Genomic DNA, 18,280 nt, shown 5'->3' with positions numbered 1-18,280 from the left:
CAGAACTAAGAATTTGGTATGTTTTTAAACTGCTCTGTTCGGAGAACAGTGAAGGAATTGTACACTATCCCATTCCACCCCACCTTGGAAGCAAACCCCATCTTTGTCTAGCACATGTACAGAATATTTCCTGCCTCCCTGTGTGCCTGCTCCTGTGTTGCAGTGCTGCCCATGGCTAAGCAGCCCATATGCAGTAGGCTGGATTTGCATCAGATGCAAATGTTCCCATGTCTTCATCTCAGTTGGTAGGTACTGCATCGTCTCCCCACTGCAAGAAGGAAAATGTTGAGTTCAATACAAAATGATATGCTGAGAGAGACCGCATTTGTCTTCATAAAGCTTATTATAGTGCATTACTATAATTATTTTAACACCCATTATTTGTTAGCCTCTTACTGTACAGAGCAGAGAAAATTAAACTTTATAATAGGTATGTATATAAGGGACAAAGATAATACATGTAGAATTTGACTTAACTTGTGGCTTAAGACATCTCACCGGCGGTCTTGAGACAAAGCCCACTTGGATAAATGGCATGCACATATATATAGATGCGGAGAACTACCTTTGCTTCCAGTAGATGACTGACAGCTATTATTTTAAGGTCAATGAGCAAGGAGAACAGCAACGTATAAAAGCATGCATAGAACTTAGTAGTTTTAAATAATCGTTTAAATTTCCCACTCAGATGTTGTTTGTCCCATTACAGCTTTATAGACCAGGCTAGGATTTTGCTGCTCAGCCAAGCATCTGTAAAAGAAAACACTGAAAAATCAAGTGCGGCAACTCTGACTTCCTCTAGCGCTGTCTTGCTCCTGAATTTGTGTTTTTTACGATGTCTTTTACAACATTTATTATTGATGAAGAACCTCATGAGAAAGTAGGCTGAATATCTTGACCACCCTTTGGTGGATTTGATCCTTTTGGTTGTTTCAGATGGAAATACTGGGTAGCAAGGAGCCTCTCCAGTGCAGGTCTTTGGCAGGTTTGTGTCCCTCTGCCCGGCTGCAGCAGCAAGCAGATGAGAACAGCAACATGTGGTACCCAGCACCTTTAGATCTCCAGTGCATACCCTGGAGATCAGGAGCATTAGCTCTGGAGGAGGCCTAGAAATCCAGGCTTGCTTAGCCTTGGCAGCAGCTTCCATTGCAGCTGTGCATTAGAATTCTGCACATCTTGACAGCAGGACTGGGGTACCAAGGACCCTTGGCTTGAAGGTGGTGGCAGCTCTCAGTTACCCTCCCCCTGCTGTTCCTCTGCTCTTCATTGCTCTCCTGTCCTTACCTCTCCGGCCTGTTTACTTCTGCGGTCCCTTTGTTTCCACTCTGGCTGCTCTCCTGAACTTTGAGCTGTCTCCTTTCAGCTTCCAGGGAGCCGGCTGCCTTGCTGCGTTTGTGGTTTGCTGCCGGGCTTACTCAGCTGTCACTCTTGCTGCTTCTCTGTTGCTCGGTCCATCCCCTTAAAAGCAACGGAGAGAAGATCACGCAAAGGAAGCTTTTTAAAATTAAAGTTCTTACATGTATTTATTTTACCTATGTATGTGTATGGGTTCACATTTCCTGGTAAGTATTGGTTATAGGGTTCCTCCAGTGAAGTAATAAGCCAAATCAGACCGAAATAATAGATCCAGATTTAGTAAACAGAGCAGAGCGAAACAAACTGTGGGGTGACTCAGGAAGGCAGGAGAGAGAGAGAGAGAGAGAGAGAGAGAGAGAGAGAGAGAGAGAGAGGGGGGGACGGAGGGGAGGGAGGGAGGGAGAGGGAGGGAGGGGGAGAGAGAGCGAGAGGGAGAAAGAGAGAGAGAGAGAGAGGGAGGGAAGGAGGGAGGGAGGAAGGGAGGGAGGGAGGGAGGGAGGGAGGGAGAAGAGAGAGAGAGAGAGAGAGAGCGAGCACAAAGCATGAGGCAGATCTATGGGCCAGGTCCTACATAGCCTCATAGCCTGTAGGTCAGTTCCAAGGAAGGAGCTACCAATGGCGGACTTTCTCAGGGGCGGGGTCTGGGATGGGATGGGAGGAGTGGGGCTGGGAGGAGCTTCCCAACATCGCCAAGACACAATAGAGGAGCTCAGGGTACCGCTTCGGGAGTCAGTTCTCTCTTTCTACCAGTATGGGTTATGGTTATCAGGCTTAACTTAATTTCCATAGAGCCCCCTCCCCCCTTTTTGAGCCTAGTGTTTTGAAATGAGAGGAGGCAGCATGGAAGCATGTCTGTCAGCAGATCTACTTTGTATACCTGAATGGTCTGCCTGTGTGGTCAGAAAAGGGCTTTGTCATGGCCTCCCACGCAAATCAAGGCTTGTGTCTGCACCAAGCTTTGAACCGTCTCTTTAGCACCATCACTGCGGTTCCACTGCCAGATCTCTGGAGACTGCTCCTCCCCTGGCCTCAGTGGAAATAGTGACAAGGTTAACTAGAGTTCCTCAAGGCTCGCAGCAAAAAAGGCTGGTAAAAATTGGAATAGCCCTGAGTGAGCCTTCACCTTCAGGAACCTGAGCAATAAGCTGTGTTTCGTATGTTTTCCTGCATCATCCTGTAGTACTCAGAGTGGCTGGTGCCGGCCAAAGGTGGTCTGACTGGCTGTTCTTTTGCTCAGGGCAAAAGGGGCAGCAAGGGAGAGTCCAGCCGCTGTTAATTAAGGATTCAAATTGTCCAGTCCCCAACATCTTGATTATTCACAATAAAGGGAACATTAACAGTGGCTACTATAAGAATTTGTAAAACTTACCAGAAACACTAATAATAATTTTTAACAGATCCCAACAAAGCTAACACCTGCCCGGTGCCCTGGGGAGGCTGAGTTCCCTCATCTGCCTCACTCTTGCCCCTTTCAAAATCTAAGTTATATAGAGTCGAGGCTCCATTTTCAATAAATCCAAACTAACTGGTAATATTGAGTACCTATGATGTACCAATTGCACTGTGGGGATCATGAGAAGTTCCAGAGAGAATCAAACACTGGTTTTGATGTTTAAGAGAGAACAGAATTATAGACAGAAAGGCTTGTTCCGAGAACAGACACACAGAGTCCTTATGCTACAGTAGGAGAAGAGGCAGTGTGTGTGTTCCTTGAAAGGAAAGGAGAATTATTTACATAGTGATTTATAGATCCCAGGACGGCTGGATATGACAGAAGATGCTGAGGTGCGATCTCTGTCCTAGAGAAACATGTACCGGAGGAAAGAGGGCAGAGAAACACAGGAAAATAGCAGAGGACAGGAAATCTGGGAATGGCGTATAATTGGATGCTGTGATAAAGATTGGGTGTGAGTGCAGAATTCAGAAAAGGAGGTGATCGCTATGGGCAACAAATGCAGAACACTTTATAAGGAAAAAAATCACACTTCTAGGTTTATTTTCTTTGTGTTTAGCAGTTACGGGAAAATGAAGAAGCACCAGAAGCTGTCCAGTGGTTGACCTGCATTAAACAAAATACAGTACAAACTAACAAATTCATCCACAGATGATGCACCCAATCAATATGCTCCTATGTACATGCAATTAATATGTATGTGTGCACAAACACACAATTTGGTATGATGAATTTCTCCCTTTCTGTTTCTCTATTTCCTCTCTCTCTCTCTAGTCCTTTCTCTTTTTTTCTTTTGAACATAGTTTTAAGATACCGGGCAAAAATCAGGAAATTTCCCTCTAGGAGGAATTAAAGATGTTTTCTGGACTCCCCAGAGGGCATCAGCACATATGCACATATGGAAAGCCATGCTGATCACAGTATTGATACCCACCCTGTACTCATGACAGCAAAGGCACTATGAACTTAGCCTGACTCTTTCCCAAAGCTTTATCAATCCTATCCATGAGGATGAAAGAAAACCCACACAGGATGGCACTGTGAAAAACAAACAAACAAAAAGCAACAGAATGAGGGTTTTGTGTTTAGAAGTTTGATTTCTCAGCAGCGAATTCCTTCCAACACTTCAGTCCTACAATGGCTGGGTCACTGTGTAGCATCTCTCACCTTCTGTAGAGAAGAATAGAGTGAATGGACACCCTCACCGCAGGGCATCCTCACTGCAGAGCAAGCCCTGTTTGTTGTTGAGTATCTGAAATGGTTATTCACATTTTCAGTTCCTTTAGTTACATTTTATTTGTAAATTTTTTTGCATGCAGTGTATGTGTGGCATGGGGAACATGCATGCTGTGACACACATGTTGAAGTTCCAGGACAGCTTGTGGAGTCAGGTCTTTCATCCCATCATATCTGTCCCAGAGGTCAGACTCAGGTTGGCGGGGTTCACAGCAGGTGCCATCACCTGCCCAGCCATCTTGCTGACACTGGGACGGTTGTTTCCTAACAGATAGTCTAGACTGTGGGTCATGGCCCCTTTGGGGGGGGGAGGTGTGAATGGCCCTTTCACGGGGGTCATGTATCATATTTCCTGTATATTAGATATTTATGTTACAATTAATAATAGCAAAATTACAGTTATGAAGTAGCAATGAAAATAATTTTATGGTTGGGGGTCACCACAACATGAGGAACTCTAGGAAAGGGTTGCAGCATAAGGGGGATTGTGAACCACTTTTGTAGGATATCATCTTCCTTCCACATTTTGCTTTTAATAACTTTCAAATGGCTAAAACACTGAATGTTTAGTCTAACACATGTTTACTAAACTGAAGACCAAACTCAAGACTCAGCTTCTCTCTATATTTTTTTTTAAATGTTAATTCTCTCACTTATACAAGTGGGCACTCTCACCATAGAAAAATCTGTAAGTTAAATAAAATAAGTATAAAAAACAAAAATATCTGTAGTACTATAAGCAAAATAAATAAAACAATGCATAGACATTTGGTTGGGAGGTCCAGTCTCACGTATGTTTATTTATAAAACAGGTGTATTTCATATTTTCTTATGGTCTTACTGCTTGGATACCCTGGTATCATTTTTATGAGTCTGTGTGTAATTGTCCTTACTTCTCATCATCTGCCTGAGGTAGTCATAAAGGAAAGGCATTTATGACCTGGTTGAACAGCCCATGCAGAGGATAGCTTCATCGACTATTGTTCCATAAGAGTGTGGAAGCTGGAGACAAGCTGGGGCATCCTCTGTGCTCTGCCTGTGGTGCAGATGATGGGAGGGAGCTGGTGCTCAGTATCATCAATGTCAGGTCATCAATGTCGACTCCTGTTGAATTTCTCAGTCGGATGACCAGATGTAGTCAGAAATAGAAGGCATTTTGCTGTAGTTTGCATGTACGTAGCCTCAGATTTGGGCCCAAGAAGAGCAAGAGGTTAGAACCTGATATGACCTGGATAGAAAGCCCACAGGAAGGAGGAAGAACTATAACAAGAAAATCTTTACATAGATGATTTTACCTTCAATAATCTTGTGTCTCTTACTGTAACTCTTGGAGTATTAAGATATGGTGGTTTGAATGAGAATGGCCCCCAATAGGCCCGTATGTTGGAGTACTTGGTCCCCAGTTGGTGGAACTGTTTAGGAAGGATTAGGAGGCTTGGGTTTGCAGGAGGAGGTATACCAATGGAGTGGACTTTAAGGCTTCAAAAGCCCATGCCAAAACCAGCCAAGTTCCTTTTCTGATGCATGCTCGGGTATCAGATGTAAGGTTTTGACTACTGCTCCAGTGCCATCCCTGCCTTCCTGCTCTCATGGCCCCTGCAATAGAGATCATGAACTAACGCTCTGAATGTGTAAACAAGCACCTAATTTAATGCTTTAAAAATAGCTTTCTTCATGCTCTCTCTTCACAGTTATAGAAAACTAACTAAGATATAAGGTGACTGAATGTCTTTATGCCTGAAGAGCCTGGTGCCCAGAGTGCCTCTATGGGAAAAGGTTTAATTTGCAACATGTGTGGGGAGACAAAGTTAGGAAATGTTGGCTTTGTATAGCCATACTGATATTTGGTATATCTATGCCATATATACCTATATATCATCTATTTATTTATATAATCTATTAATCAATCAGTCAATCATCTTTCTGTCATCCCTATACATTTATCACTCACAAATGTATTTATTAATTCATATATCTAATTATTCATCTATCAGCTGTAGAGAGACGACTAAAGCCTCCCTTCCCCAAGCATCCCTTGGAATATTTACTGATTAATTCTTTGGACCTCAAGAACTTCAGTTACTTGAGAAGAAGCCCCGGGTCCTTGTCTGAAGGAAAACCCTTGTGATTTGAACTGACCAAAGATACCACACAGTGTTCCCAGTCTCACGATATTTCTGGAAATCTGTGCCATTTAAGTTTGGATGACTGACTTCAGTACTCAGTTACATGGTGTCCATTTACTAAGCACCTGCTATATGTAGAGCATACTAAATGTTGGATGCAATACTCATAGAAATGGCCCTGTTTGTAGTACATGCAGTTACTTAGGTAAACTTATGAAGCACTTACTGCAGTTCTTGTATATAGTTAATGGTTATGTTGGTTATCCAGTCTTAGGCAACAATTAGTGAGGATTTCCTAATGAATTAATGCTGAATGATTATATATTGTGCTTACCCAGATAACATAGCCTTTCATCCAAAGATGAACATTGCATGTGGTTTCCATTATGTAGAACTTCCCATCTAGTATTCATGTTTCATGCTGAACATATACATGTCTACATGCCTTCTTTTGTTAATGGGACTTTTTGAACTATGGTTTTGATTAATTCAGCATTTTAAATTATCTATAATCCATAAAACCAAAAGCCTGTTTTGAGAAGCTGTCTATTTCATTATTCCTCTTACGGTCTTAAGGATAGTCTGAGGGGTTGTAGAAAGAGCCTCTGGTACTCTGGGCAGGGATGGACCCTGCTGAGCAATGGTTTTCAATGTTAGCAAATGGCAGGAACAGGAATTGGAGTATTGTCTAGCTGCCCAGGGTCTCAGGTCCTTGCCACTGTTTGAGAACTGCTCTTGACTTGAGCCATGACTCAGCAGTGTCTCAGGACTTGCAGATTGTTTGATAGTGTCTGCCAGTTTAGACAAAGTGGATCTGTCTTTTGGCCTTCTTAGAATGAAATAGAAAGTTTAAATTTATGGAAACTAGCTTTTTCTCTTGGGTTCACACACATCTCCTTGGTGCCTTTCTCTCTGTCCCATCTTATATATCTTGTTCTTTTTCTTTGTTCCCCATAGTCTCACTGTTATATCCACATTTTGATGACAAGGTTAAGATGGCATGATCAGTCATGACCACTGTGGAAGATGTATATATGCTGATCTTCAGTAGATCTGCAGGGTATACTTTTCAAACTGCAGCCCACATTAGAGTCACCTGGAGAGTGGTAAAGTCCTAGACCCCTAGACTCTAGAATTTCTGATCCCATGCACCATAGGTGGGATGCTAGATCTGCATGTCCAACAAGCTTTGAGAGCCCTATTCAGGAAATTCCATGTCTCATTTTAAAGAGACCGTCTTAAGCATAGATTTGAAGAACCCCCCCCCACACACACACACCAAACTGTCAGGGAGTAGATCCTTATGTGGAACCCCATATTTCTGGGGGAGATTGCAAACTGCTCATTTTTTAAAAGTCTTTTCAAGGACGGGCATGATAGATTACTATTAATTTCCCCAATACTTTTTAAGTATTAACATTTATTATAAAATATCTGTCTAAAATACGTCTCATCTTAGCCCTAGATCAGTGGTTCTCAACCTGTGGGTCATAACCTTGTCGGGGGGCAAATGACCCTCTCACAGGGATCTTCTAAGACTATGAGAAAACACAGATATTTAGTTATGATTCATAACTAGCAAAATTACAGTTATGAAGCAGCAATGAAAGTAATTGTATGGCTGGGGGTCACCACAACTTAAGGAACTGTATTAAAGGGTCACAGCACTAGGAAGGTCGAGAGCCACTGCCCTAGACTCCTCGACATTAGAATAATGACCTCACATTGTAATTAAGGGCAGTTACAAACCTTCTCTATTTCTCCCACCCCATGTGTCTTTATATAAGCATTACATTATTACAGTATATTACTGACATTAATTTTGGTAAACAAAATGATTTTGAAGAGTAAGCGCATTTATCTTTGAAGAAAGATGAGCCTGCTTAATCTGTACAAGAAAGATTTAATAGAAGGCATCCAGCTCCCTGGAAGGAATTGTCTCTGACCCAGATTGGACAGTAGAAGCTGTATTAATTTGTTCGACTCTTTCAAGTAAAGCTCATGTTAGCGAGTCCTGTAGATTCACTGTGTACAGATTGTGTACAATCAATGTGTGGTCCAACACCTTTGGGTCTGAGGAATTGTCTGACTTTTCCCCAGATTTCAGGATAAATGACTTCTGAGGCTTAAACATTTTTTATTTGAAAGTCATTTTAAATTGACATGTGAAATTTGCATGTTTACTATATACAAAGTGGTATATGGAAATATTTTGCAATTACTAATTAGAAATAAGATAGGAATTATCATTTTCAAATATTTTGTTGGGAGAAAACTTACAATGTAATCCTGAAGTATTGTGTAGATCCCTCATTGGTTCCATTTATTTGTATAAATTTCCACTGCTTCCTCTGTACTATTTGCTTCCCTGCCAGCAGTGCAGAGAAGTCCTGGAAGCTCCACTGGCCACATCTTCTCCAACACTGCACTCTTACCCTTCATTTGTTTGATGATCGCCACTCTAATGGGTGTACGATGACATATATATGTTGTGAGATAAGCTTTGCTATTTTTGGACTTTTTTATGCCTTAGTTCAGTTATTGACCCCTTATCAAATGTGTATTTTGAGAATCTTCCCTTGTCTCATAGGTCATCCCTCCATCCCTGCTTGCTTTCCTGCTTATGCAGAAGATTTTGTGTTGATGTGCTATTGGTCCATATTTGCTTCTGTTCTCTGTGCTTCTGTTTTCACATCCCTCACTCATTGCCCAGGTCAGTTGGCTTCTTAGCTTTGCTTCAAATGCTTCTCTATTGTTCACTACTATATTTATTTATTGTGTGTACCCATGTTGCATGCATGTGTGTGTATAACAATTCACATATGTAAAATGGAGGACAATTGAAGTTTGTTGGTTCTCTTTCACATACCCTGTGGGTTCCAGGTTTAAACTTAGATCATCAGGTTTAAACCCGGTGTCATCGCAGAGACCAGGTCACTAGTTTAAAGTTATATTGAAGACAGTCTAGTGTTGATGTCGATATATGCTGTGAGATAAGATCTGAAAGGTGGTTTTCTGCATGTGGATGTCCAGTGGTTTTAAGATCATCTATTGGAAAGATTACTTTTTCCTTCTTGTGTGTTCTTAGTATCACTGTAGAAAATGAGCTGACTTGTAGCACTTAAATTAGTATCTGTCTCCTTATTCTTTTGTTCTGTGTGTTTCTTATGAGTGTAGACTTCTTTTGGTCACTGTAGTTCTGAAACACATCTTGAAGTTAGACATTGTGGTTTTTTTTTTTAGTTCTGTTGATTTTGCTCAGCATTGCCTGAACTACTTTTGATGTTTGTTAATTTTTTTTGCTTTCTTGAGTTGCCTGTGGATGTTAGAATTTTATCCATTTTCTGAAAAATGTTCCTATAGTTTTTATAGGGACTGCATTCAATTGCAGAGAGTTAGGAGTAGTATGCACAGTTGACCAATATTGATTCTTTCACATCAAAAAATGTGGGCTGTCTTACTATTCATATATGTCTTCTTTCCTTTCTCCCTTTAATAAGTTATAATAGTGTTCAATAAACAAATATCTCCTTTGGTCAGAGTAAATCTCAAGGCTAATGGGGGTTTACATAATCTGGAGCATCTTCATAAAGAGGAACACATGTCTTACATTATCAATTCTGTACAAGTTGTATACTAATGTGAAAATACCATTTAACCTCTTCTAGAACTGAGTGTTCTTTTATTAACTTCAAGGACAGTTTGTAGTTGACTATACTATAAGCCCCTAACAGAATTGCTGATACATCATACAAGATCAGAGAAATTTTGGAGAGAGAATTCATGAATTCTTCATCACAGTATCTTCAAAGCATTTGATTTCTATGAAGTTTGAGCTAACTGATGCTACTGTTTATGACATGGTGTTGAACATGCTTTAGCTATAAAGGTTATGCTTTAGAAAAAGAAAACAGATAATATAAATCAGTTTTCATAAAGAACTTCTCAACATAGGAGATGGGGAAGAGTCAGGGGGCACAGTCCAGAGAGGAGTCAGCCGACAGGCCCAACAGATGCAATACAGTGATGGTTAGTTAGACTTCTGTAAATGGTATGGCTCTGTCTTCTGTTTGAGCAAACAGGGCTGGGCAACAATGTGTACTGTAGAAATTTCACTAGTGAAGTCCTTAATCATACAGATATCTACAGGGATTTAAGAGACTGAATTGTGGTAGATTAACTAGAAGGAGCTTGGCACAGGCTGAGTGGTCAGGATAAGATTCACAAAGCTCTTTGTTTGAGGTGGCCACATAAGTAAGGCAACTAGACTCTCATAGCTTTCGTTTAATTATGTGAGTGCAATGACTTAGATCTTCACAGAAATCCCAAAGAATGCATAATAAAATTAGATGATTACAGAGGTAGTCAAAGCAATTTGAAAATATTCACACACAGTGATTTTTTTTCTATAAATGAATTGATTTTGAATTGTAAGGTGATCATTGAAAAGGAAGGAGTGCACTGTAAGCCCATTACATCCTGGGTCAATGGGGACCCACCCATTCCTTTTAAGTCATCTATGCATCATTGCTAATAGATTGCCCAGGGAATACCAAATCTCATTTATAATGGTTATTTGAATATTCTGTGTAAAAGCTAATCTTCTGAAGACTTAGAGGAATCATTGTAGATTAAAATAAGAAATAAAGATTTGCATTTATAAGAAATTAATGGTGGTTCTGAAATTGAAGAACTATTTAGTGCTGGGAGAAATAAATACAAATTGTAACATCAATCTGATGGAGTTTTGTTTCGATTGCTTCTGGTGATAAACCATCTATAATAATATAGATCAATGGCTGGTGTTTGCTATAAATTTGCAATGTTTAGCATAATTTTTGTTTGCACTTCATCCTAAAGTGACACCAAGAAATACGAGATTAATAGTTAGTTATTAAGTGAAAACGACTTTCAAGGCTGTAGTCATTTTTAGAAACAGTTACGTGTAATTCATTTAGGGAGTAGAGGAAATTAATTTGCAGCTGCAGCGAGATCCAGCTCATGACAACAAAGAAGGAAGTGCACACAGTAAGTGACTTCAGAAGCATGAAGCTCCTTTCTATGCCCTCGTTGGGTTACTCGGCTATTCCAGGTGCTCTGGAGATCACTACACTCTTATCTATGGACTCCAGAACACAATCCTATCATTTTAGGAAGCAGAAAAGGCAGTGCATGCCCCCCCCAATAATGTCACAATATTAAAGAGTGCCGGCTTGTGCATACCTAAGGGGACCGAGGGTCAGATGCAGCAGCAGCAGTGTGGTGCCTTTTTATTAATTTTAATTAGTGTTTTCATGAGAAAGTGTCATTTTAAGTTCTTCTTTTAAATAAAATGACACATTATCTGCTTTCATCTGTTTCACTGCTTGGAAATTAGTACTGATGTAAAAATCAAATTTTGTAGATTGTAGGTTCTTTGAGAAATTTATCCTCAGGTTATTAATGTGATAAAAAACCTACACCTAATATATAGCTCAGCACGGATTATCTGTCAAGTGCTGTTCTAAACCCTTTCTCTGCACGAACTGATATCTATATCTTGATCACTGGATCCCCTAAAGACAAAACAATACAGTCCTTTATTTGGTTACAATAACCTATTGAACACCCTCTTTATACTACCACAGAACTAATTTGAAAAGGTTAATATTTTAGAGCAGAGTAAAAAATATACTGAAGAATTTAGAAATTTATGAAAGTGTTATTTTTTAGACTGTATATGGAAGTTCTACTTTGTGAGACATCTGTCAAACCTAGATAAGATAATTCAAGGAGAAATAATAATGATGATGATGATGATGATGATGATGATGATGATGATGATAAGCCGGGACACTTGGAAAGAAAGTTAGGTCTCTTGGTACACCAGAGCATGTATGGAGGGCCCAGCAGGGATGTGCTGGGGCTCCCCGAGGACTCACTAAGGTGTGCATGCATAGCTAGGCAGAGGCAGTGCTAAGTTAACCAGTGAGTAATGAAGGAGAACAATGTCTCAAAACAAACTTTCAGCATGCTACAAACTGTCATTTCTGTCTCTTTCCTTTCCTAAGGACTTTCTAAGATGGTGCAGTCTGAAAGGCTGATACTTAGTCTATTACAGTAATAGTCTTGAGACTACTCTGGATATAGAACTCAGAGGAAACGGCAACAGAGGTGCTCTGAAATGTTGGATTACCTGGGCCATCTGCTCCTATTGGAGACTTTTCAGGGGATCTTCCTTGATCAAACCTGATGTTCGTTATCCCAGAATGAATCCACAGCTTCTCATTTCTTGTGGAAACAAAAGCATAACCTCTTCTCTAAAGTAACATATCTTTTGACTTAAATTTTAAAGGCAAGGCATTTTCAAAATATGTAGGTTGGATTAACCTAGCAGCATTTATAATCAAATGTCCTTTAGCAGCTGTTGTTCCTGCCTCAACAATCAAACAATTCAAAGACAACACAATTTCACACCAGTTTCTAGATTCTCTGTGTATTTTCCATCTTTATGTGGCTTTTATTTTAAACTCTATTTTTGGTTTTTTTTTTTTTTTTTTTGAGACAGGGTTTCTCTGTGTATCTGTGACTGTCCTGGAACTTGTTCTGTAGACTAGGATGCCCTTGAACTCATAGATATCCACCTGCCCCTGCCTCCCAAGTGCTGGAATGTGTGCCACCATACCCAACCAATTTCTTAATTTCTTTCTTTTTTTTTCTTTTTTTTTTTCAAGACAGGGTTTCTCTGCAGCTTTTTTAGAGCCTGTCCTGGACCTAGCTCTTGTAGACCAGGCTGGCCTCAAACTCACAGAGATCCGCCTGCCTCTGCCTCCTGAGTGCTGGGATTAAAGGCGTGCGCCACCACCGCCCTGCTCTTAATTTCTTTCTTTAAGGACTTTATCCATTTTCTTTTCTTTCCCAAGCCTATGTATATTTTAAAGACATTCTAAAGCATTTAGAGTTTTTTTTTCTGAATCTGTCTTTACTGTATATACTTGTTCTGACCACATCAGTCTTTAATTTACTAAGCGATATTACTGGGATTAAAGCTGTGGCTTTGGCAGCTGAATCTGTCCAACTCCTTGACTTCCTGAGAGTTCATGGTGGAGGCACCTATGAGAGCCTTTTTTTTTTTTTAAAAAAAAATCATAACTCAGTAGAGTTGCTAGGTCCATGCCACCATTAAGAAGCATACCAGTGGCTGCTCATAAATACCATTTAAGTGTTTGATGGCAGGGTCTCTTAAAAGAGCTATGAGGTTTTTGTTGCTAGCACTGACTTAGGAAGCATCTCTTAAAGAAGCCACACTTCTGCTCACCCCTAGCAAACAGAGCCTACCAGATCCTCTTTCCAGAATTCTCCTAGTTTGGTTATCCCAGCTATACTTGTTGCCTGGCTACTGGCCAATCAGTGTTTGATTAAACCAATAAGAGAGACAAATATTTGAAGGGCAAAAGAGCATTATCCCACAGGAGAGGATGCTGGGATTTTGCTAGGGATGAAGAAGGTACCTTAGATAATGATGATAATAGTGATTATTTGTTTTAGTCCAAAGTTGGTGACTTATATTTTAGATGGTAACAGGTAATCTTGGACAAGCAAATGATTTAGTTAGAAATTAATATTGCCATATTCTTGTACATGTTGGGGAAAACCCTTTCTTTTACCAATTTAAGTCTAACTGGACAGCTGATGTAATTTCTAAAAGCTGGTTCTGTCTCATTTATGATTTGGCTTGAAATATTAAGAGGGAGTTGCCCTCAACCAAGCTCTGAGAGGAATTAGTGTAGCTCCCCAATTATCTTTAAGGGCAGTTTATCTATACTGTTGGGTGTTTTGATGCTGTACCCTTTACTGGCTAGTCCTCCTTCTGCGTATCAGTTCATCACTTCCTGGTCAGTGCTTTATGACTGAAGACTTATACCCCAAATTATGTTTGTGGAATGCCTTCTGAAACAATATGTTATGTGTATGGGTACACAATAAGTAATTTTTGAATGAGTGGATTGTTGGACAGGTAGATGAAAAGATTGTACATTGGAATTCATTGTGGGATCTTGTGTAATATATTACACTGTTGGTAACAAAATAAATGACCTTTGTGGTCATTCTTTTTGGGCTGCTTGGCTCACAAAAATCACATAAGACTGAATAAAGTTGTATTTGTGTTCATGTATACATATTAATATATTTGTGTCTCTATATATGTGTGCCAATGTATATAGAGACACAAATATATTAAAGTAATACATATACACATATAATATGTGAGCATGCTTTTATTTTCTATACTAACAGATTCTTAAAAACTAAGATTTTCTTTAGTATTGCTCTCCAATTCTTGATGATTTCATGAATGCATATTTTAGCTTTAATTTTATACTTACTTTGCTATTTTTGTATTTATTTTAAATATTAAAATGTGCTATGCACTCTCATAAATGAAATTCCATATGATCCTTATAGCATTGAGGTGAAATTGGCAATTACAAATCTAAACAATCACCTTTTAGAAATGTACGAGTGTGGGAGAAATGGTCTGTAAGAGAAATCAGGTGGCAAGACTTAGAGCCACAGAAAGCAGTGAGAAAAATGGAAGCTGTGGCCAATTAGGGTGGTGTCATTGAGTTATGCATGGGGCATACATTTAGACATTAATTCTGTGTCCCTAGGAAAGTTCACAGAAATTTTTAGGACCTGCCTGCAGCAACTTAAATAGAGTTCACTTTGTACTGTTGGCTGGCTGTGAGTAGAGTTAACTAAGCCTGTCTTAAAATGCTCTGAGATTTCGAGTAAGAAAGACTAAGTCAGAATGTCAGCTTCCCAAAGAAAGGAACACCAGGGATGGATAATCTTTTGCACCCTTAGCTTGTGCTGGTGTGGAGCCTGTAAATAACACTGCAGGCACGAAAAGCAAGAGGGACTTGTCTAACTTGCAACTGTCATTAGTATTACTCTAAATGGAGACTGCACTGAGCTAGTAAATAGATCGTCACCTGGAGACTGAGACTGCTCATTCATCTCCCGGCCACCCAGACCCGAATAACCACACAGAAACTATATTAATTACATCAATGTTTGACTAATAGCTTAGGCCTATTTTTAGCTAGCTCTTACAGCTTAAATTTACCCATTTCTCTTAATCTATGTTTCACCATGAGGCTATGGCCTACCAGTAAGTTTCTGGCATCTGTCTTCTTTGGCAGCAACATTGCATCTGCCTGACTCCACCTTCCTTCTCCCTCCATTCAGTTTAATTTTCCTACTTAGCTCTATTCTGCCCTGCCATAGGCCAAAGCACCATTTTTTTTAACCAATGGTAATAAAACATATTCTCGGCATACAGAGGGAAATCCCACATCAGTCACCGAAAGCATTTTTAAAAATCACAAAGGATTCTAAATATTATTGGTACTCTATGTGGGTTATCAGTGTATAGGTACACAGTAAGTATACCTATGAATTTGGATTATCTTTCTTTAAGGTAATTGTCCTATAATGGGGTGGTGTACCATTTGTTCTTCATTGTCAGTTTGACACACCTGGGAAAATGGAACCTCAAGTTGAGGAATTACCTCCATCACATTGATTGCTAATTGATGGCGGAGGGTGGAGCTCATTGGAGGCTGATGGTTCTGTGCAAAAGGGAAGACTTAATGGAAAGCAAGAAGCGATCCAGGGTTTCACTTCCTGCCTTCAGGTTCCTGCCTTGGGCTCTTGCTCAGGCTTCCCTCAGTGATGGACTGTAATCTTTAAGCCAAATAAACCCTTTCTTTCTCAAGTTGCTTTAGGTCAGTATTATACCACAGAAGCAGGAAGCAAACTCAGATAAGGAGATTGACACTTATTTGTGTTTAAACAAGCATCATATTACATATGAAATCAAATTAAACATACAGATGGAAAATATTGCTCAGAGATTGACTTCCAGGAAAGACTAAAGTTCTTTAATGAATTGGCTTGCTATTTCCTTATGGGTTTTGAAAATCTTGACATTCTGTTCTAAATTTTGGCTCTAAACTTAATGTGCAACTCAGTTATCTTAATCAATGGGAATAGAACAACTTGCATATCTCTGGAAGTTTTTTGCTCTTCAAGATCGATTCCAGTTTTCTTTCTTCCTGGCCCCAGATATTGTAGACTATCTGTACCTTAATTGACACATGGTGATTGTAGACTGTCATGGAGCCTGAACTCCCCCAAACGTTGCCTGCGTTTTCGCTCATTACTTTCTGTGTGTATTTTTCTATATCATTACAAATGTGTTGTGGAAAATGGACAAATTAGCACCCATGCTTCTTACAGAAACCCTGCTCACTTCTTCTTGTGTGACTGTGCATTTCTCTCTTTGTGAAGGCCAAATGTCTGCAAGGAGGAGCAGCTGGTGGTGGTAAGACTGTCACGTCCATGCACCCGAGCTTTCATAGACACCGTCAAGTTCTGGAAACAAGGCTGCACAGGCCCACGGTGGTGTGTGGCTTATGAAAGAAGGTAAGGTGATGTCCTTACTCCTGTAACTACTAAAACTCAAAATTAGAAGCTTCATCTATTCCTAAACGTCTTTTCCCATGAACTGTAGTAAATGTTTGGGTATCTAAGAAGAGGGGCAAAGGTAGACTTACCAAGAGCATTTATACTTACATAGCTTTTTTTTTAGCAATGGGATGGACACTTAGGTTAGACCTTGCTTATGTGTGAACTATTTTTGGTTATAGACACTAATTTCACCTCAGGATATGAAATATCATCGAAAGCTAAAGATCAGAAACATGGCGGAAACAAGGAATATTGTGTTGGTTTGCTAAATTTAGCTCAACTTGATCCAGGGTTTCTACAGCTGGGAAGCAGCTACTGACCTGCTCTTGTCTCTCTGGAGCCCTTTGAAACCTACAGATTCTTTAACTTTCTCATGGCCTTTGAATTAGGATCAACCCAGCAGGCTGTAACAAGAGAGAAAACCAAGTGTCCACAATGCTTTCTAAGAGTCCAGGCTTCATCATTTTTTTTTAAAGTTTTGAAATAGTTTCACAAAACATCTAAGAGCCTCTTGATAGAAGTGTTTGCTATGAGGTTGAATTTTATGAAAATGATTCAAATGAATCTAAATCTTAACAATAAATTATAGTTTTAGGTTAACGAATTCACTGATACTACTATCAGCAATGAAAAGTTAGGGTGTTTATAAGTAACTCACCTTGCCATTGTACAACTATGGTGGCAGTCATAATACAAGACTAAATAATTTATAACAGTAAATATGGGTATCTACTATATTGTGTACATATGCATACACATGCATATTTATCATTTAGATGAGTACTCTTTGGGGTGCTGTTTTAAATTGAGTATATATAAATGACATTTAATTCAGAAAAATTTTCCCAATTATTACTTGTTTCATGGCTTTAAGTTAAATTCAGTATTTCTCTGTATTTTAGTGTGTAAAGCTGGAAAATAATGGCATGCATGAATAGCATGAGGAGTACAGAAAACAGAATTTACACATGTAACTCAGTATGCGTGTTAATACAAACCAGTAGCGGTAAATTTATCACAAAATGTAGGCAGCACACATGCTTCTAATATATATGATTTATTGATTAGATGAATGTGTGTGTCTGTGTAGACATGCTTGTAGCATATACGATTTATTGATTAGATGAATGTGTGTGTCTATGTAGACATGCTTGTAGTACATAAGATTTATTAATTGGAGGAGTGCGTGTGTGCATGGAGTGTGTATATGTGTGTGTAGGCATGCTTATAGTATATATGATTTATTAATTAGAAGAGTGTGTGTAGATATGCTTGCATATATATGATTTCTTAATTAGAGGTGTATGTATGTGTGTAGGCATGCTTGTAGTATATATGATTTATTGATTAGAGGAATGTGTGTGTGTGTGTGTGTGTGTGTGTGTGGTGTTGTTTCTTGCCTTCCCTGTTGTTTGAGACAAGTGTCTCATGTTCACTACTGACTCAGCTGGCCAGTGATGCTCTAGATCTCCTGTGTATGCCTCCCATTAACTCCCTGGGAGGCTATCATTATAAATATCTGTACTACTGAGTCCAGTCTTCATGCATATTCTAGGGATTGGACTGGGGTCACTGGATTGGAGGGGAAACCCTT

The 18,280-nt window shown here is 39.5% G+C and overlaps 1 protein-coding gene across 1 annotated transcript in view; it reads left to right on the top strand.

Moving 5' to 3' along the window:
- Positions 1 to 18,280, top strand: part of LOC119826011 (EGF-like and EMI domain-containing protein 1) — a 576,796-nt gene that overhangs the window by 48,849 nt on the left and 509,667 nt on the right. Inside the window, exon 2 of the mRNA XM_038347058.2 lies at positions 16,507 to 16,641. Coding sequence (XP_038202986.2) covers positions 16,507 to 16,641 — 135 coding nt within the window. The remainder of the gene's footprint in view (positions 1 to 16,506; positions 16,642 to 18,280) is intronic.

The sequence above is a fragment of the Arvicola amphibius genome, chromosome 11 (genome assembly GCF_903992535.2).
Source record: "Arvicola amphibius chromosome 11, mArvAmp1.2, whole genome shotgun sequence".
NCBI classification, from domain to species: domain Eukaryota; kingdom Metazoa; phylum Chordata; class Mammalia; order Rodentia; family Cricetidae; genus Arvicola; species Arvicola amphibius.
Note: the sequence above shows the minus strand (reverse complement) of the source record. Positions and strands in the feature narration are given on the sequence as shown.